Source organism: Linepithema humile, chromosome 2 (assembly GCF_040581485.1).
Source record: "Linepithema humile isolate Giens D197 chromosome 2, Lhum_UNIL_v1.0, whole genome shotgun sequence".
NCBI lineage: Eukaryota > Metazoa > Arthropoda > Insecta > Hymenoptera > Formicidae > Linepithema > Linepithema humile.
The window spans coordinates 24,807,470-24,833,515 of NC_090129.1; the positions used below are offsets into that span (position 1 = coordinate 24,807,470).

Here is a 26,046-nt window from a genome sequence, read left to right on the forward strand (position 1 = left end):
GCAAAAAGATATAGAACATGCATTCAGCGGCAGATTTAGACTTCCACGGGAGCCTTAAAAGCCGTTACCGTAAACATTAATTGAAGTTAACTGAGACTTACCCGATTCTCTCGCCTTATATGGCGGAATTATACAGAGACAGAGTTTAAATCTTATTTAGCCTTATTAATCCTTACGAGAATTGCTGTAACTATTACTGCGGTAATGTGTTTTGTTTAGAGAGATATGCAAAAGTAACTTATTTCTTTATTAATTATTATCTGTCGGGATAAAATTGTAGCTAATGGAGGATGTATATTAATTCGATATAAGTATTTCTAATGGAAGATGTATATATTAATTGGACATATTTATTAATTATTTCCTGGCTACCAGGAGAGGAAATGAAATAATTCATGAGCTATTCATTAAATAAAGTCTTAATTTAACATCTGATTACCTTTTAATTTATTCTCTTGCCCTGTTGCTGGGCTATTAATTGAGATATAAAGAACTTGAAAATATACCGCGAAACTTGTTATAGAAACCGTGGGATTCGTGATGTAGCGAGAAAATGCGGTTTAAGTCGGTCGAGGATCGCGACGCTTCCTCGTCGCCCGAGAGCAGCTCGCAAGTATAACGGCTGAGATACAAAGTATGCGCCGTGGCCGTGACGTGACAGGAGGTTCAAGGAGGACACAATATCTCTTGCGACGTCCAATAACTCAGGCACTCGTTACAATGCGCTTCTAACAATTACAAATAACCCGCGGCGCGGAGGTTCGCACGAGACATGATCTACGATCGCGGATCGTTCACAAAGGATACAGCACGGCAGGATTTTTGTCCAGTTTTTCGACAGAATTACATCGTCTTTGTGCAATTGAGCGGCATTAATAAATATCCCCAAAAATGCAAAATATAGTGTCCTAGTGTAGTTGCTGTTTAAGAAAATAACTATTTTTAACTTTAATATTTTCGATGAAAATTCCTTCCTAATAATTTTTTACATAATAAATTTTTAAAAACTGTTTTCTAATCTGTATAAAATTATTTCAATTAGCAAAATAATCTTGCGCGATTTTAAAGTCACAATTAATTGGAATTTCTAGTGCCGATTTTACTTTAATTAAGATTGAAATATTGCCTATAAAACAGAGAGTTATCTCCAAGTATTATAATTCACTAGGTAATTTGTGTCTCAGTAAGGTAAAAAAGAGGACTAACCGTGCCATTCATACAATAGGCATATGCAAGACGAGAAATGCCGCATACGCGAGCGCATACTGTGCAAATATATGTTGCTACTATCAATGAAGCACTCGCGTTGCTAATATGGAGCCAAGCCGCAACCGGCCATTGCGGTTTGTGCAATGCAAGATGCACTAATATGGTTCCGCGGGCCCCGATAGAAAGCGAGATACATACGTTATGAGACCGTCTCTTTGCCTCTTTGCATACGCGCCGCCGCGATAAAAATCTCCGTCGATTCCCCGAGAAATCTCGTTTCTCGGTTGCGTCATACGAAATTCGATTCTTTCGCGTGAATTCACCGAAAATTGATTAAACGCGCAAATTGCCATTCACTTCGTTTCCATCGCGTATGAAAGTATCAAGAACTCACTGATTATACGAAACACTCTTGCAAAGATTATCTTTATTTTTATCTATTATCTTTGCGCGGAATTACGAGGTTTAGCTCGGAAGGAAACGATTCGCCATACGATACGAAGGATCAATAACAAAGGCTGAAAGAAGCTCTCCGATGCGAGAAACTCAGGTAGAGGAGTTTTCCTACGTGCTGCTGTGAATAATAAAACATAAGGATTGAAAATATGCGTGAATAGATCGAATGCACTTCGACTCGACTGGGGAGGGATCGCTCGAAGAGGTTTACTTAATACATATCTCTTCGAATGGTTATCGCTCGACCTCGGGGCGTCTCAAACCTGATGCGGGGCAGACCGTAACTTAAGTGTTTTCTTAAAAAGTATCCATCTTCTCTTCGGCGTATTCTGATGAGCCCACGTCGAGATGAAATCGGAGCCACCGAGCGAGGGTGTTATTTTTTCCGAAGAAGATTGAAGGATAAACATTGAACTCCATCGAGATTTCAATTTCACGCATCGAATAAAAGTGCTTCGAACAAGTGTAAATCATGCGTGAATTGACCGATATCGCCACAATTCTTTTCTACTTATATATTGTAGCGATAAGATTGATTTAAAAATACCCAAAAATTCAAATTTAAAGATTAGGAACGAATGTTTATTGTACATACGTCTGCGAAATCTACAAGTTTCTGGAAAATAATGAATTGAGAATCACTGAAGCAATCGAAACGACGTATCGTAAGATTACGACTTGCAAAACAACTCAACGCAGATTGATATCCAACAGCTTGATAGCTTATCTGGATGCTCATCGTCGCTTCTCATTCATGAAAACGATAAAGCGTGAGCACACAAGAAGTCAAAGCGAGCCATTGAAATTCGTCGCGGATTAACACGAGTGGCAAAAGATTAATCTCCATTTTACGGAGAACAAGTCGGACGCTGCATAAACTTGACGGGAGTAAGCATCGTGATCTTTTATGAAACCATAATGCTTGCCATGGATGCAGCACGAGGTACTTACAGTCATTACGAGTGATTCCGCTTCCTTTAATTCGTTCTCCTCCCGTTTTCTCTCAAGGCATCGCGATACCTCCTCTGCCATTGCTGTCTCTTTCTTGATTATTCGCATTTCGCTCGGCGGAATCGTAAATCGTGAAACCGGCTTAACGAGCGGTGGACAACAACTTGTGAAATGCTCCGAAGACGTTAAGACTCATCCAAACGCGGCGATTATAATTGGCAGACGAAGGGAAGGGAAAGTCGAAAGTTCGCAATGTCCTTAAACGGCACTTGCGGGCGTAATTATTGTTAATCACGAAACTACAGAGATATATGAGAGAATCGCATTAAACCTAAGCATCTTTAAATATTGTAGTTACACGAAAGTAAGAGAGATTATGGTAATAAATCTATTTTACGATAACGATTATTATGGTTATTATGATAACCATTAACTCTTATTATACCGTGGCAATAAATTTATTACGGAAGTAATTGTTCTAATGTTGTAGTGGAAATTGAATTAAATTTTCGACGAGCAAAAATAATTATGATATTTCAGTAATAATATAATATATCATAATCTTATTATCTTTAGAAAGGATAACAGATTTATTTCTTGGTTTTATGGTTTTGCTTTCGTGAGTATCGTTTAATTATCATTACTGCTAGCTCGAAGAATATTATTATATGATTATTTGATTCTTTTTCATTATTTATTGTATCTTATACCTTACGGCATGTTATGCATGTTCCATGATTTAGAATTTCAATTTACTTTGACAAACTCGTCTCTTGTCGAAGTGTAATGTTACATTCTACGGCGGCACGCCGGAGACAAAATATCTGCAAAGATCATCGACGTTCGGGAGATTTACGGCATGTCACGCGAGATGCCGTCAGCCAAATTGTTTCACATTGATTTTCAGGTCGGGTGGCCGGTACGACACCGCGGCCGCTGCCCACACGCGATGTCTCCGCAAACGCATTGTGGTTTCCAACCGCTTATTTATGCGCGGCCCGCCGTTTCCGCCCTTTCCGCTTGACGTTTAGGGCCGTTGACTCGTCTGACTTTGCCGTCGTACGACGGCAAGTACGCTCTGTCGTCGCTCGTGCCGATTCTTTTACGCTGTCACTTTCTCAGTCTGCGAACTTTTATCGTATGCAAATCACGCGAATGCTCAAATTCATGTCATTGTTATTGTCCTTAATTCAAGATGAAAAGTAACTGGAAAGGTATGTGAATACGGCATACTCAATTTTATTCGCATAAATAATATGCAATACTTTTCATACAAAAATAAAGTTATAAAAAGAATTTAAATGCGGGAAATATGGACATAATGAAGTAAAAACGTGTATTGCGAATAGTACTTTTAGACTGCGTGTTTTGAATGAGTCTGTATAACAAGGTTTTCCTTTCGCACTATTATCAGTACAAGAAGAATGTCCCATTCATACTTTTACACACCGTTTATGGATGCGTTATACGCGATATCAGTTTTATCAGCACTTCTAGGCCGCCTGCAATTCAATGCACGTGTATGCGTATGTAGAGCTATCGGTAAAGGAAAGACTGCAACTGCAGAAAACACTACCTGCAGTGCAATAGCTGTGAATCTTATCTTCTGTAAAAATAGAGCTTCTATTAATCGAAAGTAAAGTACAAGTACAAGATATGCCCGAATATATTAAAATAAATGTGTAATAAAAATATTAGAAAAAAAATTATTTAAAGTTTTCAATGTATTAGGTGTGAAATACATTCTTTCTGATTTGGATAGAATCAAAACTTTATTAAAAAAGCTCAATCATGAAAATATTCTTCATTATTGTTGATAATAAAAGTAATCTCGGTTTTATTTAACTTATTTCGACACCTAATACTTGAATAAAAATATTTTCTAATATGTGTTATAATTTAAATTAAGATTAATTTTTAATTTCATGCTTATCAATTTAAACTGAAAGAGCAACAGATAAGATAATGAAAATATTCTTTATCTTACTCATTGCTTAGAAGTGTAAAGAATACACGAAACAGCCTATTCGAAGTACATTCGAAGCAAAGACAAACGGTAACTGCTATCACTACGAAATATCTGCTTAATTATGTTTCAAACGCCGCCACGGGCGATGATACAGACATGCGCGTCGTTAATCCGCGAACGTGCGCCGTTATTTCGCGAGAATTTGTCAAGTCCCCGCGCTCTCTCCGCTCACGACAGGCGGCGTCGCTAATTGGATGCAAGATACGAAACTACGTTTTACTAGGACGAATCCATTAATATCGCCTTCGACAGTTGGGCTCGCGCGCAAACCCGGTGGTCCCACGAGGGAGGATTTCTCGCGTTGTCATTAATCACTGAAACAGGAACAACAGATCTTGGGTCGCTTATAGAAAGCGCCTGGTTTCTCGCAAAGACATCGCGCATCGCGTTTTCGCCCCATCGCTCGTAAATTAATCCCGCGATAGATGATATTTGCATTGAATTCCATATTTAGAAAATGATATACGATTTCAAGCTTTGCACGTGCTGCGAACGCGCAGATACGCACGAGTACGCATGCATTGAAACCTCTTAGTCGCACAATGTGTAGACACATCGCAAGTAAACTTACAACTAAACAAATTTTGCATTGAATCTTTTTACAATGCAGTAACATGGTATAAATTTTACATATTATTAATGAATGAAACTAATCATTTCATATGTTATTAGTAACATTATTTTAAATTATAAATCTTATTTAATATTGTTCGTTATAATTTGCAATAATTTTCATACTTGGTCAAAATTGTATCTAATATGTGTATGATAATCTTTTCTTATATAACAACAAAACATTATATGCAAATAATTTAAAAAGATAATACAAAAATACACTAAGAATATAATATTATACATAAATATTAATTATTACAAAATTGTAAAATTTTTTAAATTTTTGTTCAAAACTAGCGTGTCGTATCTTCTGTAGATAAATTCTTTTTGCTTGAATAAAGTGAATCGTTATGCCATCTATGCATATACTCTGCATATACTCTGCATATACTCTGCATATAACGTGGGCAATGTGGGAATATAAAATTAAATGCAAAATTTATTTACTATCTTTTTTATAAACATTCTGCCAGAATAAAACTTTGCGTTAAACGTATATATTTACAGTTAAAGATTGTTACTTAAATATTATTATATTTTGAACAAACATAAAGCATTTCACGGAGTAGGGAAAAAAGATAATATATGGAATTATTTTATTTGTATTGTAGGATTTAACAAAAAAATTTTTTTATTTTGAAACCCATATATAATATAAATAGATGTTTATTTTTCCATACATCAATTAATCATGTATATATAATATTTGATTAACATGAAAAAGCTCGTAGAAAAATTGTATAATATTTATAAAATATTATCAAAATAACGGCGGTCTTATATAAAAAGATCTGACACGAATTTTCAATTAATGTGATGTTATAGTCATTATTTTGATTTGTTTAGTAAATGAGATTCTGAATTTCATGTATAACTATTAGCTTACAGCGATTTGGACGGATATTATAAAAGGTCTCTCCTTCAGTCTTCGTTAAATAAAAATCTATTAATTAAATTTTCATCAATTAAATTGCATATATTATTGATATTTAAATAAAAAACTACTATGATATTGTTAACATTAATTGAAATTCATATAAAATCAATTGTGTTACAATCTACGCGGTCTAAAATTACTTTTGTGATTTAAAATGTTATTTTTATGATATCATGATTGATGCCATGATTGGTATCATGCTAAAAGTATATTGTAAAAATTATAAAACAAAAATTATAAAAATATATAAGAAGCAATGAAAAGGCGAAGCTTGTCTTTTTAAGCGTTCATTAAGATTTTTAACAAAGTTATAGATATGAAAATGCCTCTATAACTCTGCATTTCAATTATCTTCAACAAGTTTACGTGTTCTTTTTCCTAATAGGTTTTTGTGAGTAAATTTAAATAGAGATTCTCCCTTACTTTGGTGACAATTATTGTATACGTACGTATTATTTACGTACGGGTATTGTTGTACTCTTCTTCAAGGCCATAAAAGTTCTATGTTGGGAGATTGCATTTTTGCGAATATTTTGTACATTGAAAAAACAACCAGCCAACAATATATCTGCAAAAAAACATGAGCGTTATAACCAATTAGACCAGTAATGTTTAACCGATAATGTCAAAATAAATAGAATGCACTCACGTTGTAAGACATCCAAAGCCAGAGGCATAATGTCGCAAACACGGAGTCCAACTGAAGGAAAAACATAAAGAAACGATATGATTACTTATCGTACGATTAAAGAATCATCGTCAAAATAAGAAAAAAACTCACATAGATATAGTAGCCGCCTAAAAGCCACAATCCGAAGACGAATTGAAACAGGCAGACGATGAACCACATAATAAGCCATGGCAATAACCATCCACGTACTATTTTTCTTACGCCGTAAACCAATAATAAGGCGCAAATAATCAACAGTATTAGATAGAAGATGAAAAATCCTCCAAAAACTTGCATAGCTGAAAATGACAAGCAATTTCTTTAATTATACGTCAATAGCGCTATAAGTGGCCTATCAAAAGTAAAAAACATTTTAAATTTTATTCATCTTGTTTCGAGATGTATATTGAAATATTAAAAACAATAAAATTTAATTAGAATACGAAAATTCATGAGTTTTTACAGTACGTCAGATAAATGATATAGTACTGAAACGTGTTGAACTAAACTACATACGAGAATTTTTGCTTACATAATCGCTTAGTCTAAATCACTTCTCTTCGCTTCTATTATAAATGTATCATGGGTCGTTTGAATAGAATGACTCACTGTACATTTTTAGATTCCTGTATTTCACTAATAATTAAAATTTTTCCAATGTATTGTCGTCAAGAGCGATACAAGTATACTTTCGAAAATCTTCGTAAAGATAAAACATAATATGAATGTATATTTTTGAAATTTATACATATTTAAACTCTCTTTTTGAAACATTATTGTTAGACGCAATTTATATCATACTTACAGCCTCTTACATCCGCCTCGAATAATGGATTGTATAGTTGCGTAGAATCACCTCCAGCCAGTTGATAGGAAATTAGTGTAATTAGGACAATACTAATTGCCTGAAGAGAAAAACAAATATTAATTATTAGGATAAAGTTTTATGATAGAGTAAAATGACCTTTTATTAGATATACTTAAATATTATCTGCCTCTAACTTTGTGGAATTTTTTAATTACAATTAATTAAGAGATAATTACCACTGTGTAAAATGCAATAGCATTGCAACCAGACTTAACACTGTTTGACCAAACGCACGGTGACCAGCAGGACTCCAAGATTGCCATTGTTTACGCTGAAATTAGAGTTGAAATTTGAGAAAGAATAAAATACGCGCCTTAATCAACAATGATATCAAGCGATCGTCGCAAAACTTGGGCGTCGACGCTTGTCAGAGTTACCAACGTAAATTTGTTCTAAGAAAACTGCACGTTTTATTGCAAAATTAAAACGGCTCGTACAATTGTATTAACGCAAAATTAAGTTCACAATTATGTTAGCTATCTATTCTTAACATTTCGGAGCGCCAATTTCGAAAATGCGGTAAAAGTGCGCCAATATCTGACAGCGCTGCCGGCTCATGTTACAAGAAGCAGAACATTTGGAGTAGACGCGCATATTCAATTTTGCATATGTAAAATACTATACGAGATTGAATATTGTACGAGAAAATTAAAACGCACTCACATTTTTTAAACAAGCACGTCACTTCTCACTCGACGCAATAATAATATTAAAATTGGGATACGTAAGATCGCGTGTTTTTCAATGCCATGGCACACGATGTGATACAATTGTGATTCATGTGACTGAACACCAATTTATTTTCCAAAATCACACTTCTCTTGGCGGTACTTACGATTTATGTAAAAAACACAATTTTAATACGAGTATGGACTACCGCCACGATCGCCAAGATTCGAATACTCGAATCGTTTCGGAATAATTACAAAACTGGTGAGGAGTGCCATGCACGCGTCGGCAGGCGTACAGTTAATGGCGTCGTGTCATCGTCGAAAACCCCCTCCACTTTCAGGTTACACCGGCTGCTCCCTTTTACACAAAGTATGTAACTACCTGTCTGAATAGACCTGCCGGTGCTTCGACAATTGGCAGCTGGATATATCATGCACTATGATAAATGATAGCTGCAAGTGTCTGCAAGATACATAACTAGACCATTTATTGCAGAAGATTTTTTAAATTTTAATATATTTTTCTATACTTTAAATAATATTTTTAATAAAATTTAAAAATCTCTTGTTACCTGTATACTTTTTTGGTTCGTAGAAATTTATAATTAACTTATAAGAAAAAAATCTTTCTGTTTTATAAAACAAATTTGTTTTTTATATCTATGTTTATAGCTTACGATATAAGAAATCAATATTAGAATAAAAGTCAAGCATATTGTTTATTCAAGTGCATAAAAAGAATATTGAGATAAATCTTATTTTATGTCAAATAGAGGATATATTTTCATTTTTCTTTTAAAATACAAATTTAATAAATTTTGTGATTCAACAATGAATCGAATCAACCCGCCAGTTAAGTGTACAGCAGTGGTGCAGCACCTCTGATGATCAAATATAACCAGAGATCACTATACAATGTTACTACGGCGCCAAGTTTGAAATATACTTCTTTATCTCATTTCTACAGAGATTTATATTTTCAAACATGATTATATTAATAGTATTATTTTTAATGGATAAAAAATTTAGAGAAGTTTAAAAAATAAAAATAAAATTTTGAAACTCTATAAATGCCTCTTTATAAGAAAACTATTTTTTTTATCAATATCACAAGCATTATTCGTTGAAAGTAATATAATGATTAATTTATATAAAATAATTAGAACTCTGCAGAAATTAATATTAAATTTACTTCATAAAAATAGAAATTACGAAACTCAATACACAATAACAGCAATCGATACTTTTTCATTTACCATAATATTTCTATTAATATCACGACACAAGGTCAGTCTGGATAGAAATAGCAATAGCCACACTTTTATTTCCTATTAAGCTGTGCGTTTGAAGAGTAAAGTAACGCTGCTTTGTAATTCGCCGCGTATTTCAAAGAGCGTATCGCAAAGCCTGTGTCAAACAAGTGATAATTTGCGTGATTCTTGAGTTACGTGACGTATAACTCTCTACGACGAAAAATAATTTCTTCTTTCATGAATGGAGGTGAAAATAGATATTATACAACGTGTGTCGCAACTACACTTTTAGATACTTCTCAAAATAGAGCAAGAAAAAGAAAAATCTATTTTTTTTTTGTTAATATATTCTTGAAGTAAGTCCGCTGCTATGGCCACATGTATTACCGCGCCGTCAGCGTCATCGGTGATTAACCCGCGGAAAATGTAGTGCAACGGTTTCGTGTTACCTGACCGCGGTTTCCGTAGCGAACCACCAGTTTGGTACCGCAAGGGAAAACAGATTGTCTGGAACCAAATAATAACGCAAGACTTATCGATGATAATTCATACTGACGACAAAAATGTAATTCCGAAGAGCGCCGTATTCTACCAAGAGGATTATTTTATGCATCTCATGCTATCGCGAAAGACGATGTAATTTGATCAAAACAAAATAACCCGAAAGTGATACCAAAAAAATTATTGAAGAGCTACGAAGATTAATAAAAATTCTGGACAGACATGTTCGAAAGTTTTCTTTTGTAAGCGACGTACGCGGCGATCAGAATGGTTTGTTGATTGGCCATCATTGTCGGCCGGCCGTGAGGAATTTCACGGAGCTCCATGAAACGATAAGACCCATTCACTCCGGAGAGGACAGTGCCTACATGCATCTATAAATCCTCACAGTCATTGGGCGCAACAACGAACGGCGTAATGGATCCAGACATTCCTCGGGATAGCGGTGCTCTAAGGCGCCGTAGATCATCGACAAGTAGGATTAACGTCATCGGGATTAGCAATATTATAAAGCGCAAGATATTTCCAGTCGGAGACGACACAAAATTTACAATGAAAACAAGAAACTAATCGTATCAAATGGTCGTAATGATAAAATTACGGTTAAATAAAGTTGAGGGATTTTAATAATAACACTATTTATCGCATTGAATGTGAATACAAATCGCAGATAATTTTTTTCTGAATTCTTCCCACAATCTTTTCGGGGAATGACAAGCGAAGGAACAGTTGCGAAAGAAGCTGTAATATCTTTGATCCATGCGCTGCAAAGGCGTCAAGAGTAACCCGCGTCACAGTTGACACTGCATTACCGAGAAATACTACTGCAAGCATATCTAATATCAAAGGCATCTTCAGAGAGATATCACGTCCATCGGTAATCTCGCAGGGCAGATGACGATCGCAGTGACGTCATACGATAAGCTTTAACGATGAGTCTACATTATCGTAATAAAGATATCTTTATAGAGAATAAAAGAATGAGATATGCGATTCTGTCAGATTTTATTTTAATCAGAAATAATTGCGTAAGAAAGATTAATTTATTTAGAAAACTAAATGGATGCATTTTATATGGAAAAAAAACAGATCTCTAAATTGAGAGATGGCTAAAGTTTTTTTCTTTGATAATAGAATATTAATTAATTCTGGAGCATTGTTCTTCTCCGCAAAAATCCTTCGAATGACTTCTTCATTCATTAACATCCGCCTACTGATCGGCGCGTGGTTTTAAACTTCCCACTAACACAATCGGCAGCGCCGAACGCGGAGCAAGGAGATGCGTCGCATAGTCTCCGATGCCGGCTAGTCGAGAGGCTATAAATACATGTGTGTATGTGTATGTATGCGCGGGCATACACATTTCTCCCATTCTCCATTCTTCCGTATCATTTTCCACGATCGTGTGCTACTATATCGGCAGCACTAAGCTTCTTAGCACCCGGTGGACCACTGTAAACTGCCTCTCGATTTAGGTGTCGGGCTCGGAGCATCATGCCAGCTCGCACGCGACATTGTCAACGTTGCCATATTGTCGAGAAGAACTTCAACGTCGTCAATGGTCGGGAGAAAAGACAACCCTGGGCTGGCAACGCTGCGAGAATCTTCAACCAATACCCGGCACGTGGCTTTTCTCATACCTCGGTCAAATTGAGCAGATCGGAGTAATCAGTAACCCAGCAGCCATTCCGTCGCGCCGCTTCTGCCGATGAACGCAGACGATTTCGAATGCACGTATATATGTATCGCGTGCACGATTGCTTACGCGACTTGTTTATCGAAGAGCGTCTGCAGTTTTTGGCTGATGTAAATTTCTTCAGACAATCCTACTTTCAACCGTAAATCGTACAATCGCGTCTGCATAAAGATGTCAGTAAAAGAAGCTCGAAGCGTCAAAAGACTTGCTATTTTACTAAATGATAGATAAATATAGAGGAAGATATATTAAAATAACGCCAAATTGTGCACGGAAAGCGTGATGCATATGAATGCAACTGTTGCTGCAGGATGAATTCAAACGTTGCAGTGGGAGCATTGTAATAAGAGCGTTCACAACAGACTTTAAAATGATTATCATTGCGATAAAACTGTTATCGCACGCCTTGTCTCAGTTGTTTAATTTTGCAGTCAGCTGATTTCGGCCGGGATGGAAAATATTTCGGCGGCGCGCGTTATCTGTCGCTGGAATGCGCTATTTGTTTGACTATTGAATCGAATTTGGAGTAATGCCGCCGTTGCTTGTAACCGCTCGAGTGAGTTTGACGTACTTGGAGTACTAGAGTCACTCGAGTTGAACGAAGTGAATATCAGCATCAGAGAGAGGACAGAGAGGCTGAGATATGCCGCGTTCGCGATAACTCGAACAACTCAACAATAAGCTACGCCGTACAGTCTCGACTTAATCTTAAGAGGTTCATTAAACGTGTGAAAATACAAATATGTTAATACAAATGTTAATTTATGTGCATGATAAAACGAAGAACAATTTCTTTTCTTGAATATTCATGTCACGATTTCACCGTTAAGATGAATTATCTGCAACTCGAAACTCGATCCTTTGCACGTCTACGCAGTTTGACAATGAGTTAAAGAATTGATAACAAGAGACATATCTGAGGTTTATTTGTTTGCAGGACTTAAATTTAATACTTGAAGCTTTCTTAAAATATTCTCATATCTACATAAAAAAATATTACGATTAATAATATTGTATGTTTTCTACATTATTAATTAATTTAACTTATGTTTAACGTAAATCATGTTTTAAAATCATACTTGAAAAAGTATTATCTAAAGAATGCCGTTTGATAGAAATTAGAAAGCAGTTATAATTATATCCTAGTGAATTATCGGTTATTATTAAATGAACGTGTAAATGTTAGTATCAAGATTAAAGTATCACATGTTCTGGATCACGTGCTCCGTGATTGCGTGAAAATTACTTTGCTTTGATAGTGGTGGCGGTTAGTTACGTGACTAATATCTTAATATATTCCGCGAAATATTTAGCCGGCGTGGCGCGGAGCGCAGCCACGCGATGCGATGTTTGAATCAAAGATTTCTCCCGCTCAAGCGAAATACGAATCTCGACTAAAGAATCTATAGATGCATGATAATAAATTTCTCAGTAATATTAAGATTTTAAATAAAACTGTCCAAGCAAATGAGGCGTTAAAAATAAAAATCCCAGGAAAATTAATGCTATTCAAAATATAACATCTAAATTAAACTTTGGGAGAATTCTCATGAAAAGAATAATGATATATTAATTAAATTTACTCGCTGCTTACCAAAATTGATACAAGCTTTCCGACATTACATGTAAAAATTCGTTGAAACTGATATCACCGTCACTATTGAATGCATCGTCGGCAAGGAAAATCTCGACCGACTGCAGAATCTCACACGGTCGGCGGCCACCTTTCGCCGAGGTGGAGTTAGCACAAAGAGGATATAGGAGCCCCTCCGGTCAGATTAGGCTCCATCGGGCCCCTCTCGCTCGCGCTCCCGCGCCGTCGAAGCCGTTCCTTCGCGCCGGTTCGTGCTGTCGGGTCCGCCTTGCCTCGTGCATGCGCGCCATGGTCTCTCGCGTCGAGTCGGACCAGCTTCATCGTGGTGCCCAGCTGGATCCGGACGGCCATTCGTCGGTCCCGTCGTCGCCGCTCGCGAAGCGAAGCGGAGTCGAAGCGGAAACTTGGCGCGACGCGTTCTAGCGCGCTGTGTCGTCGCCTTCGTCGTCGTCGTCGTCGTGAACGATAAGCCGAGCTGAGCCGCGCGGACTCTTCGTGCTCTCTGATGTAACTCCCTTCTCCCTGCACCCGTGAAACCGCATCGCGGCCGCCGTAGTATATCGCCGCGATTACGCACACACACTCGAGCGTCGCGCCGAGCGGTCCCAACGTTCGAGCGATCCCGTAGATCGTCCGCGATCGCCTGCGACGCGTCCTCGCGCGCGCGCCGCGAGTCTGCCGCCGGGACCGATCCGCGCTGATCGAGGTCGGAGCCGATTTCGCGAGTGCGTCTTTTGTGCGCGGCGATCACCTTCGCGGGGTGAAGGACGTGAGAACCAGTGAAACCTGTGAGTCTCGTGGATACGCGTCTGGAGCAAGAGGATTTTACAATCGGTCGCGTAAATCGGATTTTACGAGTCTTATCGCGTCAATTAATAACTTAATTCCGCTATCAATTTTATGCATGTTGATTGTTTTATCTGAAAATCGAGAGATTGCGTGATGCTTTTGTTCGTGGACAGATCGAAATGATCGAGACAGTCTTGTGCGGAGTGTTCTTATGCAAATAATGAACAAGTAGAACGAATATGGATTTATCGAAAATTTATTAGCTAAATCGATTCTGCATATTAAGTGATCACTCTTTTAGGTTATTGTGGGAGAAAAATGAACAAAAGTGGACTCCAAGTCCATCGACAGAATTGAAGTGAAGTGGGAAAGTGCAAATCTGCGATTTGTATCGCGCAAAATTGTTTCTTGATATCACTGAGCAAAACTTCGACATATGAATCGTAGTTGTAACTTATGTTTGAATATCATTTCTTTCCGAGTCAATGGCACGCGTAAAGATCGGCGCAAATCAAACCACGAATTTAATTTAGACGAGACAAAAAATGTCGCACTTTTAACGATTCATAAAATAATTATAAAATAAAAGAATATCGCAGTGTTTATTGAGATCGCAATCGCGGATCGACTCGCTGTGCGATCAGGTGATAAACCGGAAAGAAACGGTCCGAAGACGGAATCGGGAGGAAGTGAGGTATCTAGATTTGTAGAACGACTGCGTTGTGCTGATGTGTGCCACGGATATACGTTGTGCCAGTGCGCGCGGTTGAGTAAAATCGACTCGGCGATTCGACTGGATCTCTCCTTCGTGGACGGGTGATTGAAATCGCTGATTTTCCCGAGTGACTGACGCGAATAACTGTCGCTATAAGCGCGCGTGCAAGTACGGCGAGTGCAGGCGTACTGACGAAAATTCCAGTGTCAAGTTTTTCGTCTGACAAGTGACACATCTCACTGACGGATTTCGAATGATGGATCTGCGCGTTGTCACTCAGCATGTGTACTTTCTCAGATGTAATCACGAGGAGGGCATCGGCGAAAGTATTTTCGATTGTCTGCATAAGTAAGTTTCTACAGCAATGTGTAAAACTTTTGCGTTGTATCATCGAAATGCGTGATTATCGGATACGAAGTGTGCTTCGAAGATCGCAGAACAAGATAATAATGTTATAAACGATACAAGGATTAAACTCCGAGAATTTGGAAACGAGTTGACCCTTATACGAGAAACATGAGAGGTTTAAGGGATGATAGGATCTTTGCGTTTAACGAAGTTAAAATATCCCAAGATCTTAGATTTCTCTGAGAGACTTTTGAGAAACTTCTGAGACTTTAACATTCTAAAATGAGCAAAAATGTAATTGGAAGATTTATCAAGTGATCTCTCCACTCGATACATCTTCTCATCGTATATTTAACTGTAAACATACTTGATCCAGTTTTATATTTGCATTGAATATTTGATTTTTATATCAAATAAGAGTTTAGAAATCGGATAATTTTTTTTCATTTAGTATGAAGTCTAAAAATATGATTCTTAAGCAAATAAAAAATTATGCAACACATAAATAATATAAGACTATTTTCACTTCGATACATTTGAGCAATTTGCGTTTAGGCAGAAAATTTGAAGTTTGATAAGAGGATATCTCGTAAAATTTAGTGCTGTGAAAAAATCTATGAAAATTTACTTCTTCTTGTGTGTATCGACGGGTCTCTTGCATTTGCGATGCAACACGCACTTTCTTGGCCCTGAAGTCAAGCGCGGCACAACGTTCGCCAGCGCGTCCTTGATTTTCGCTCGATTAGTATCCGCGCGCGCGGATCGCCCGTTATTGAAGGGGAGGAAAAAGTACCGGGCGTCGTTCCGGTTGGCCGTTTCGGTTCAACGGCCCGTGCTGAAACGGCCTGTACCAACGGCGGCTGCACGCGTTCGTTCGCGCGCGAGCGCGCGTGTGCACAATACCGATTCTTTGCACGCTACGACGAACGGAGGAACGTGGCTTCCGGGATTGCTTGGGATTTACTGGTGAACTTTCACCGATCGGCAAAAAATTGCGATGTTTTCCGCTCGAACAACGCCGCGGGAACGAGCGAACGTTATATTCATAAATGCCGGCGCGACCCTCTCTATTGTATTTATATCCATAATTTACCATTTTTTTTTGTTCTCTTCTTTTCTGGAGCCGATATATATACAACAATATAAAATAAATTTTGCCTATTATGATTTAATTTTTTTTACTTAACAAATATCGTCACTCTCTATTCAATATTTATTAATATATTTTCTTTCTATATAATTTCTTGTTTTAATAACTTATCTTTAAAGAGATTCGGAATAATGATTTGTCTTATTTGCTGCTAATTTTAACAGACCGGTATGCGCGTTATCAAGCTAATTTAGAAGATCTGTGGAATTTCTAATATTTGCCACGCTTATCGAATATTTGCTGTTTTTTTTTTTCAAATTGATTATCGAAATCTATGGTGCCATCAAGTGTAAAGTATGAAGTCTTAAGGAACGAGAGGACAAACAAGACATTCCTTTGCGGCCCGTTGCTCCTTGCAGTTGATTATACAAATGGTGCAAACTTTATTTTCTTTTTTTTACTGAGCTTATTGTATCCATGATTACGTGAGCGTCTAAGGAATTTCGCGCACGAACGCGGCAATAAGATTCAGCACCTGATATCCACACTTGTATTAAAACAGCTGTGAAGGTGTGCAACTTCAGATTTCCTTTATTGCAATTTCTTGTCGAACTTGATAACAATCGTATCTCTTGTACTTTATTACAATAATCATAAAAGTAAATTTTTAATAATAATATCAACAAATTAAATATGACACATGTGCAAGTTACAGTTTTGTTCTGAACTAACTAAAAACTTTAATAATTAGTTTCATGTAAAATACAAGATTTTATCAAACAGAATTATAAATTAATTCTGACAAGTGTTGAATATTTGATTGCACATTACAATTGAATGCTGAAAAGTGTTACGCAAACGGATGACAGCTATAGAATTTCTGTGGAAATAAAATCCGAATTTGTCGATGAAAGCGAAAGATATGAGGAAACGCGACAAGCCTGGGATACAACGCGCTCGTACATAATTACTTCTCGAAAGATACAACTGCGTTCCAACTGCGTTAAACAGTGAAATAAATCCGGGGACGGGACTCAGATTAGATCTCATAGTAATCTCTACCACCCAAGAAATGCATACAGGGACGATGTAACCGAAGAGTAAAGGTCCTCGGTTTCGCTCGGCGCGGCTGATTAACCCGCGTCTCTCTCTTTCTCTCTTTTTCCTCTCTTCCCGTTCTCTCAGATCTTATTGCCGATGAGGCTGTTAATTCCTCTTACGGCGCGCCCCGCGAATTCCAACGGAAGGCCGAAGAAAATCAATGCGGCGCGTTTGGTCCGCGGACACGAAGAGGGATGTTCCTGGTCGCGGCCACTGGCTCTCCAAAGGCACGACGTATAAATACCACCTCGTTGCGAGCCCTCTCTTCTTCCTCCTCCGCCGTCGTATTCTCGCCCGCTCCTTCTCTCCTTGGCCCGCGGAGTCTATTTAGATAATCTTCCGCTTGGCGGGAGCGGCACTTGGCGCGGCAAGGGAGCGTCTTCTTCGCGGTGGCTTTCACCAAGGTGGCATCGCGTTCCTCGCTTGTGCATCTAGCGATCTTCTCCTCTTGCTTCTGCTTCGTCTATCGCTTCTTTCGTAATCACCGTCAGTACCCGGTGAAACTTTTTGGCATCCGCCACGCCCGTACGTGAACGCCGGTGACTCGTGCGACGGCCTTGAAGAGAACCCCGAGGTAAACCTCGAAGAGAGCATCCCGAAGCACATCGAAAAGGGCTCAAAGAGAAATCTCGGCGGAGTTTCAACGAGAATCTCGAGGACGCTCTTAAGGGTTGTTCGAGAGAACTTTGAACAGTATCTTCAAAGAAAGCACGTAAAATATTTTGAAAAGTTCTTGAAAAAGATACTTCTACATTATTTTAAGAAACTCAAAATGAGAAAAGTTTTCAAGACAAATATGAAAATAATAATAATTTGTGAAAATAATTATAACGCAGAATTGCAGTATATCATTTTGAGCGAAATTAACGGAGGAATTTAAACATTTCTGAAGATTCTTGAAGAAAAATCTTAATAGAGATCGAGAGAGCTTCTCTCTTGAAAAGCCAGAGTTCGATTTGTCGAGTCCGGCGTGGTACCGGAAGTTTTCGAAAGGCGGACAACGTGGTGGGGCGTGCGTGGGTGAGAGGTGATTAACTTTTGAGTGAGAAGATGCTGCGGTCAGTGATATTGGTAGACGATGATGGGGCTCGCTGATGCCATCGAATTTATTCTTGGAGGGTACGTACTCGATGTGCCGATTTATTGACTCACGAATTGTTTGTTTGGCACAGGATCGATAAGGATATATTTGGATATCGCGACGTGATAAAACGAAACAGTGGTTTTGGTTACTTTCATTAAGTACAGTTCTCGAGTCTCACGACCTTGCTCCGGGTTCACCGAAATTCGTTTACGTTACATGAGAAAACAGTACGTGTCGCGAAACTTTTCATATCAGTTTCTGATATGAAAATATTTCACTACGGCAGACGAGAAATTTATCACTGAAATTTATCGCAAAACGAATTAATTATCAAGATATTTTTGGTAAATAAAAGTCTTGTTCTTATATTTTTTAATTAAGCGCATATTTTCTAAAAAGCAATTATTCAAATTTATCTCGTTTGAATAGTTGGTACTGTTTACTTTTAATACGAAGTTAGTCGTAGCTTTTTTAAGCAAAATTAAAATAGTTGTAAATTTATTCACTTCTCATTGCATGAGCAAACGTTTTATTGTGTCACGATTCTAATCAATATTATTGATTATTACGCGTCTTTGACATAACTTTTGGAGAAAAGCTGCATACATTTATACTTGAGAAGCCGACATTCCATCGCGGGATTGTTAACCAAACATTTGATGATTTGGAATACGACTCTCAATTGCGAAACATCAAGATGTTCTGTTTACACGATAATGAAGCTGTCGTTATCGAGCTCAATGATGATGGTTTGTCATTACATTAGCCGATTTACTGAAGATGGCTTGTTCGTTCTCAATATGCTTGTCTGCAATTTCTTTCTTGCAAATAATATAGATTCGACCTCGTTAGATATTGCGCAAATTATTTTTGTAAACAATAAACGACAAAGAACCGTAATACATAATTTGAAATATTTTTTTATCGAATTTCTCTATAGGGAATAATATGTCGTTACAATTATTCTTCAGATATTGAATGAAACTTTTCTAAAATAACTATTTCAATTATGTTACCTCCGTCACGGAAAATTGGCGTCGCGAGGCGTATTCGAAGACGAGTCACCGTGCGCGGTGAGCGAGTGAGATATAAATATCACCACTTCAATTTTCTTAAGCAGAAACACAGTTAGTCATCGCATTAAAAATATCGCGTCGTATCTCCCGCGGTTAATAGCGATTAATTAATGACGCAATCCGGCCCGTCGAAAGTGGTACGGGCGGAAATAAGTTTCGCGGACTTTTCAATGTAGCATACTGCGGAAAGAGGATTACAGGAGGTAAGTATCCTCCGGCCGTCGACCAGTTTTGTGCGGCGATTTATAACGAACGATTTGCAGAGACTTATGGGGCGACTTTCGATCGATATGCAAATGAGGGGATCGCGCGGCTTACGCGGCCGTTTAGACTTAGATCGGGAATTAATTTATTTGTAAGCGACGGACGGTCGCCGGGATGGTCGCGTCGCGCGATTAGATCGACTTAAATCGCGTTCGTTTAATTAAACACAAAAAGTTCGTAAATATATTATTGGCCAATTATCAAGCCGTTGCATGTATTTAAAGGTCATCTCTTAAATCTTAATTTTATAACTCTAGCATATTTATCTTGTTTCTGTCTGGTTAAGTGGAAAAAATAGAGTGTAATATATTATCGGAAATGCTTTACATTACATAAATTTATTTAGAAAGTTAGAATTACGATTCGACTATAAATATGATATATTTGAACTTATAAATTATTATCAAATATTTTTCTCACATTTATATATTATTATGATACTTGAAACTAGAAATATTTATCGACGTAGCTTATTTGTCATTTGTTTTCTCTTATATTAATATGAAAGATATTTTACATTAGCAGATATTCGCGACAATTAAAAGTGATTGACGCAAATTTGTTCGTCGCATGAATCGCAAATTAACCCGGCGCAAAATCGACCGAGGCCAGCGGGCGAGCTGTTTTTGTGTAAAAGGTCGCATCTTGCTATATTTAGAAACATTTCCTCAATAGAAAAATTTTTAAACCCTCCGATAAGCTATTTTCTTTTGCGTTTTATGGGATAAAGGAAGTATTAGTATTACGTTGGTGGATCATTTGGTATGCAGAGACGACTAGCAGTCGCGGGTTTGCCCTCAGGCACAAGAGCCTTCTGTTGCTTTAACAGATTAGTATGGCAATCTGTTTAGATAATCGTATACATATCTGTCCACAATGGAAACTTGTGACACAAACAAGTAATTTATATAGTGATGAAATCCACAGAGGCGTAAAGCATTCAAAATTGCATTTATTCTCGTCGATATAACATTTTATAACTAAGTAAAATTTTTTATTAAATTTTTTTATTTTTTACAACATTTGTAATTACATTAATAGATTATTAAAACCATAATTTTGAGTTTAGAGTATCTCAAAATAAATATAACGAAATGGGCTTTTATGTTTCGCAATATTGGAAATTGAAATCTTATTGAGATTTTTTGCGAAAAGAGATCAGTCATCTATAACGAAATGAGATGAGATGCAGCAAATCTGCAGAAAGAAATATGCGAAGGTCTCGCTGTCTATGTGGGCGTTCCGTCAATTTCGAGGTTTTACACCTCATATACGTTGCGGGCGTGGAATAATTAAATTCAGTACGCGACACTGCGGCGCGGAATTCTAAGAGTTTCCTTTAAGTATTGCATTCAAGATATTTCCAAGAACCTATCAAGAAAGCAATATCTTTTAAATAACAGACTTGTAAACGTGTCAAGTAATCTCAAAGTCTCGATAGAAGAAAGAAAGAGATTTGAAGATATTAACAAATTTTATACCACTATAGTAATATAAAATATGATATTAGTCTTTTTCCTGTTAATGAAAAGTGCAATCTTTAAAACGTAAAATGTTGTAATCTGTAAAACATTAAATTAGTTCTAAAAATGTTAATTAATTGAGGTCTTCGTATTTAAATTTTAAACTAAGTTGACATTGTTTATAACTCGAAAATATTGGTGTCCTGTCGTTTATAACTTTTAATTTTAAATATCTTCATTCTTTAATGTTTTGGCGACGTGAAGTTGCGAGTCCGACGCAAAATTGTCGAAATACGCGAGAATGCACTTTTGACGCGGGTGCTTATCGTTTCGCAAATAAACCTCACGACACGCAGCGCTGCACTGCGATGACAAAGCATCGCGAATGTTTATCGGTTATTTGCGCTGGGACGAGTTGTGCCCCCTCTTGTGCAAATAACGCCCCGTGAAATGGAATGCGGCTGCTTCTCCTTATGTGACGCTTTCCTTTTTCGGGACTGGCGTCGAGCCGCCGCCGGTAATAACTGAAATTATGTATCATCCGTCCAAAAATATATTTTAGGACAAATATATGTTCTTTGTCATAAAAATAAATTCAAGGTTATATAGATATTTAAAAAAATAAAATTTTATGAATTATTATAGCGCATATTATATAAATTATCATTAACAGTTAATATAGATTTTAGGCTTACAATTAGGATATGAATGAAAAAAATAAGCAATTTATATAAAATAACTGAGAAACGAGAGAATTATTATTAAAGAAAATAATAAGCTTTGTTTTATTGAGTGTAAATCTTGTCTCGCTTTTTTAATCGAGCGAATTGATTCAATTGGTGGACCGGATCAAGTCGAATGGATTGCGACGCACGCGTTTATAATAGCAGCTGGACCATACGAGAGATCTGCGCGCTTTCGTTTCGGTTTTCTTACGTGCTCCGCGTGCCGGATAAGCTGTAATCTTTCTTTTCTCTGCGATCTTGATCTTACGCCGGGGCAAGAACCCCTTCGATCAAATAGCAACGCGCGAAGATGTATTGCTCGCGCGTGTTGCCCGCGACTTTGTTTTTTACCTTCATAGGTCTCTGCTTTGCTTTTCCCTTTTCGATTTAACTATCTCATCGTATTCGTTTTTTTTTTTTACATATATGTTAAACATAATATAGGATAGAAAAGGACTTAACGTTAATAATTTATTATTTTAATGAAATATAACATATTTTATGATATTTTACATTTGAATGCGTCACAAAATCATTGAAATTTGGGTCGAAAAAATCTAATTAATAACGTTTTTAAGATACATATTGCACAAAAATTGATTGCATGCATAATGTAGTGAGCAGCGTAGTATGCGTTATGTCTGGAATATGTTGCATATGATCGTTTTGGAAATCGCGATGTGGATAAACATCCTACACGACGATATTGATTCGACCTTGGTACAGTCTTAATTATTTGGTAGTGTGTTTATCGATTATGCGTCTTATCGCGCACGTAAAAGCAGCCGAATCGCACTTGATATCTCGTCTGTTGAACAACATTACATCGTGATGAGACAAATAAATTTTTTAATTTTTGTTATTATTATTGTAAATATTTTTAATTATCTAATTTTTAATTTTATTTTTACCTGATTTATTTTCAAATATGACATTAACAATGTTGACTTGTTTTTCATAAGACATCTCGGATTATTTATTTGAATTTTGTATTACGTTACTCTATTTTTATTTACTCAATAACAATTTTTAATACTTTAGATTTAATCTTAAATAAAATGGTATTAAAATGGAGGGGACAATATTTTAATATTTTATACATTTGAATATTTTTGTTAAAACGCACTTGAGAGAGAGACAGTTATTCATCTGCATACAAAAATAATTTCGACGTTTTTTTAATAATATAGGATATATTGAGTGATTGCAAGGGTTTTGATAGAAAAATGGACTAAGTAATTTTATTAAACTAGACACACAAGTGCACCATTTATTTTCTAATTAGAAAGAAATATAAATCTATAATTAGAAAAAATTTTTAATTAAAAAGAAATCTATAAAGTTATAACAAATAACAGCTTTCTTAATTAAGTTTTTTGTTTAAAGAGAATTGAATTAAAAATATTGTAGAAAACAATTTTGCTATTCAATGTTACCGATTGTCAGTTAGCTTTTATATCACTATATTTTTTACGTAAGTAAGTAAAGTAAAAGATAAGGCAAAAAATGGTAAATAGAGACGCTAGGAATAATTTTTTATTTTATATTATGTACCGCTGATAGGACAAACAACATTTTTGTCGATCCGCGACCAAATTTCACCGACGAAAATACGTTTTCCGTCACATTAAAAAAATCCAAACAACACAATGGATAGACGCCAAACGGCGTAACGTCGCCAATAAACACATTTTTTACGTCAACAAAAGAGAAACGATTTTTTTCTCGAATTTCATCTTCCCATCGCGACGAATTCGCGGGCGTTTTGGCGCGAGTTCGTTTCAACGATTCGCGACGTCGATCCGTCATCGATTACGAACAAAGTGACGCAATACCTACGAGGCTTGATAACCGTCGATCTTATTTTATGGTAGCAACGCACATGAATAATAATAGGCGTGCTTTTAACGGGCGCGTGGTTTTGTTGAGTGGTGGTATGCACAATCAAGAATCATTTACATTCCTTTACACATTTAGATCTTTGATAAGATACAAATAAACTTTTAAACCCTTTTTTTAATTTTTTATATAATTTCTTAAATTTTGCCATTGCAAGATTGAATAGAAGATCATGATGTACAAATACAGATTTTATAAATATTCGAAGAAGAAACTGTTTCTGATATTTTCGAATACTAACAATTTTTTTAATTCTTAAATGTGTAAAGCTTTTCTATTTCTAGATCATTTTCGATATACCTACATTTAGTTTCGAGCAGTTTGAAAAATTTTGCAGTCGTATCGGAAATTAGCTTTGTGCCGGAAATATATTCGGAACAAAAAAAACAGTTTCGAACGGGAAAGAAGGACGATCGAACGGGAAAGAAGGATGGCATACTATTGGTCCCTCGAGTAGCGGCAATAATGCACGTCAGCGGCTTCCGGCCCGACGAAGCGTCCCGTTTGCTTTAACGGTGATAATAAATTCGAAGCGGGTGTTTTATGCAAGGCCGCGTGCGCGAGAATTTCAGCGAATTTTCATACATTAAACCTGTCAGCCGCTGCCACGCTTATCTACTTAAACGGGCGCCCGTCCATTAAACCGCTATTTCTTTTAACTGCTCGGGTATAAATTGCAATTAAATCTGCATTCTACACACTTTTGTCGCGTGCACGATATAAACTTTGTTATTTATTTAAATAGTTGACAGTTAACCTTCTTAATACCAAATAGGGATAAGAACGCTTCGAGTCATATAAGCTTTGAAATGTTACTTAAATTACAGATCTGGTGTTTCTTAATTAATAAGTTTTATAATGTAGGTTACTCAATGTTGCTGATTGTCAATCAGCTTTTATATCACTATATTTTTTACGTAAGTAAGTAAAGTAAAAGATAAGGCCAAAAATGGTAAACAGAGGCGCTAGGAATAATTTTTTATTTTATATTATGTACCGCTGACAGGACAAACAACATTTTTATCGATCCGCGACCAAATTTTATCAACGAAAATACGTTTTCCGTCACATTAAAAAAACGGCTACGTGTCACAATATATAAAATAAATATATTAATGAAAAAGAAAATTTTAATTTTTCACAATTGTTTGTTTAAAAGAGAAAGTAAAAAATAATTTTTCTCAATATAACGTGTATTATGTAAAAGTCACTCGTTATTAGCGAAGTCAACCGGTAATAGCCGATAATTTTGATAATATAACGCTCACCCACATCTACGGTCATTGCTACTCTCTACCATTGACCGCTATTCCATCCAATCGTTATTTTACATCGCAGCGTGGGAGGCAGTGTAGGTAGCAGATCGAGATTTATGCAGCATAATTACAGTTTTACTTTAATTACTTACTTATTTATCCGCGCGTGATGAACGACCGGCGAGCGATCTGTGAAATTCATTCATTCAAATAGCATCGCGACAATTACGCGCTATAACAATCAGCTGATCCGATTCGGATTATTGCACGCGCCTTTTATTGATCCCGATGGGAAATGTGCAATTAGCGCGTGTCAATACGCTATCGTGAAGCTTTAGAAGTGCGGAAAACGGTTTTAGAAATATTGTGAACGTATAGTAAAACAGCAAAATGTCTGTAAAACGGTTTTTATATATAAATCACCACAAGTCTCTCTATGGCCTATATTTTGACTGCACATTTCATGCTAAATATGACTGTGCAAAAATGTTTCGATTCTGACTTTAATTTACTTAATATTATAATAAAATATGCTAAATACTCACGTAGGTGGGATAGAATCCACATTTCATTATTTGAAATTGATTTTATATAAAAAGAATTACGATACATTGGCGCGACGGCGACTTCCTGTCATTACTCTGAACCGTGCTGGTTTACTGGGAACTTTATAGATATCTACACTGCGCGTTTTTACGATTCTGTAACGATGTCAATGGCGACTTCACCGAAACGCACAGCGGGATACGGCATCCTTGAAGTTTGAAGAAACGTCGTAATTTGTCA

The 26,046-nt window shown here is 36.6% G+C and overlaps 2 protein-coding genes across 12 annotated transcripts in view; one reads left to right on the forward strand and one right to left on the reverse strand.

Annotated features, from left to right (window-relative positions):
- Positions 1-26,046, forward strand: part of LOC105667782 (rho guanine nucleotide exchange factor 17) — a 104,228-nt gene that overhangs the window by 35,454 nt on the left and 42,728 nt on the right. For 2 of the 10 annotated variants that reach the window (XM_067350223.1, XM_012359798.2), the window contains exon 1: positions 14,065-15,302. The exons of 1 other annotated variant lie outside the window; for it this stretch is intronic. The gene's annotated coding sequence lies outside the window, so the exon portion shown is untranslated. Of the gene's footprint in view, positions 1-14,058; positions 15,303-17,818; positions 18,613-26,046 lie in introns of those variants that run through there. 7 more of the 10 variants (XM_067350228.1, XM_067350225.1, XM_067350224.1 and 4 more) reach the window with 7 other exon arrangements.
- pasi1 (pasiflora 1) lies at positions 5,909-8,733 on the reverse strand. 2 transcript variants are annotated; one of them, XM_012359806.2, is made up of 6 exons: positions 8,571-8,733; positions 7,912-8,006; positions 7,673-7,772; positions 6,979-7,166; positions 6,847-6,897; positions 5,909-6,765 (listed from the first exon to the last, which is right to left on the reverse strand). In XM_012359806.2, the coding sequence occupies exons 2-6, from the start codon at positions 7,996-7,998 to the stop codon at positions 6,682-6,684; spliced, it is 510 nt and encodes a 169-aa protein (XP_012215229.1). In that variant the 5' UTR covers positions 7,999-8,006; positions 8,571-8,733; the 3' UTR covers positions 5,909-6,681. The 2 variants fall into 2 exon arrangements, with proteins under 2 accessions (XP_012215229.1, XP_012215230.1); XM_012359807.2 differs by lacking the exon at positions 8,571-8,733 and adding an exon at positions 8,399-8,564.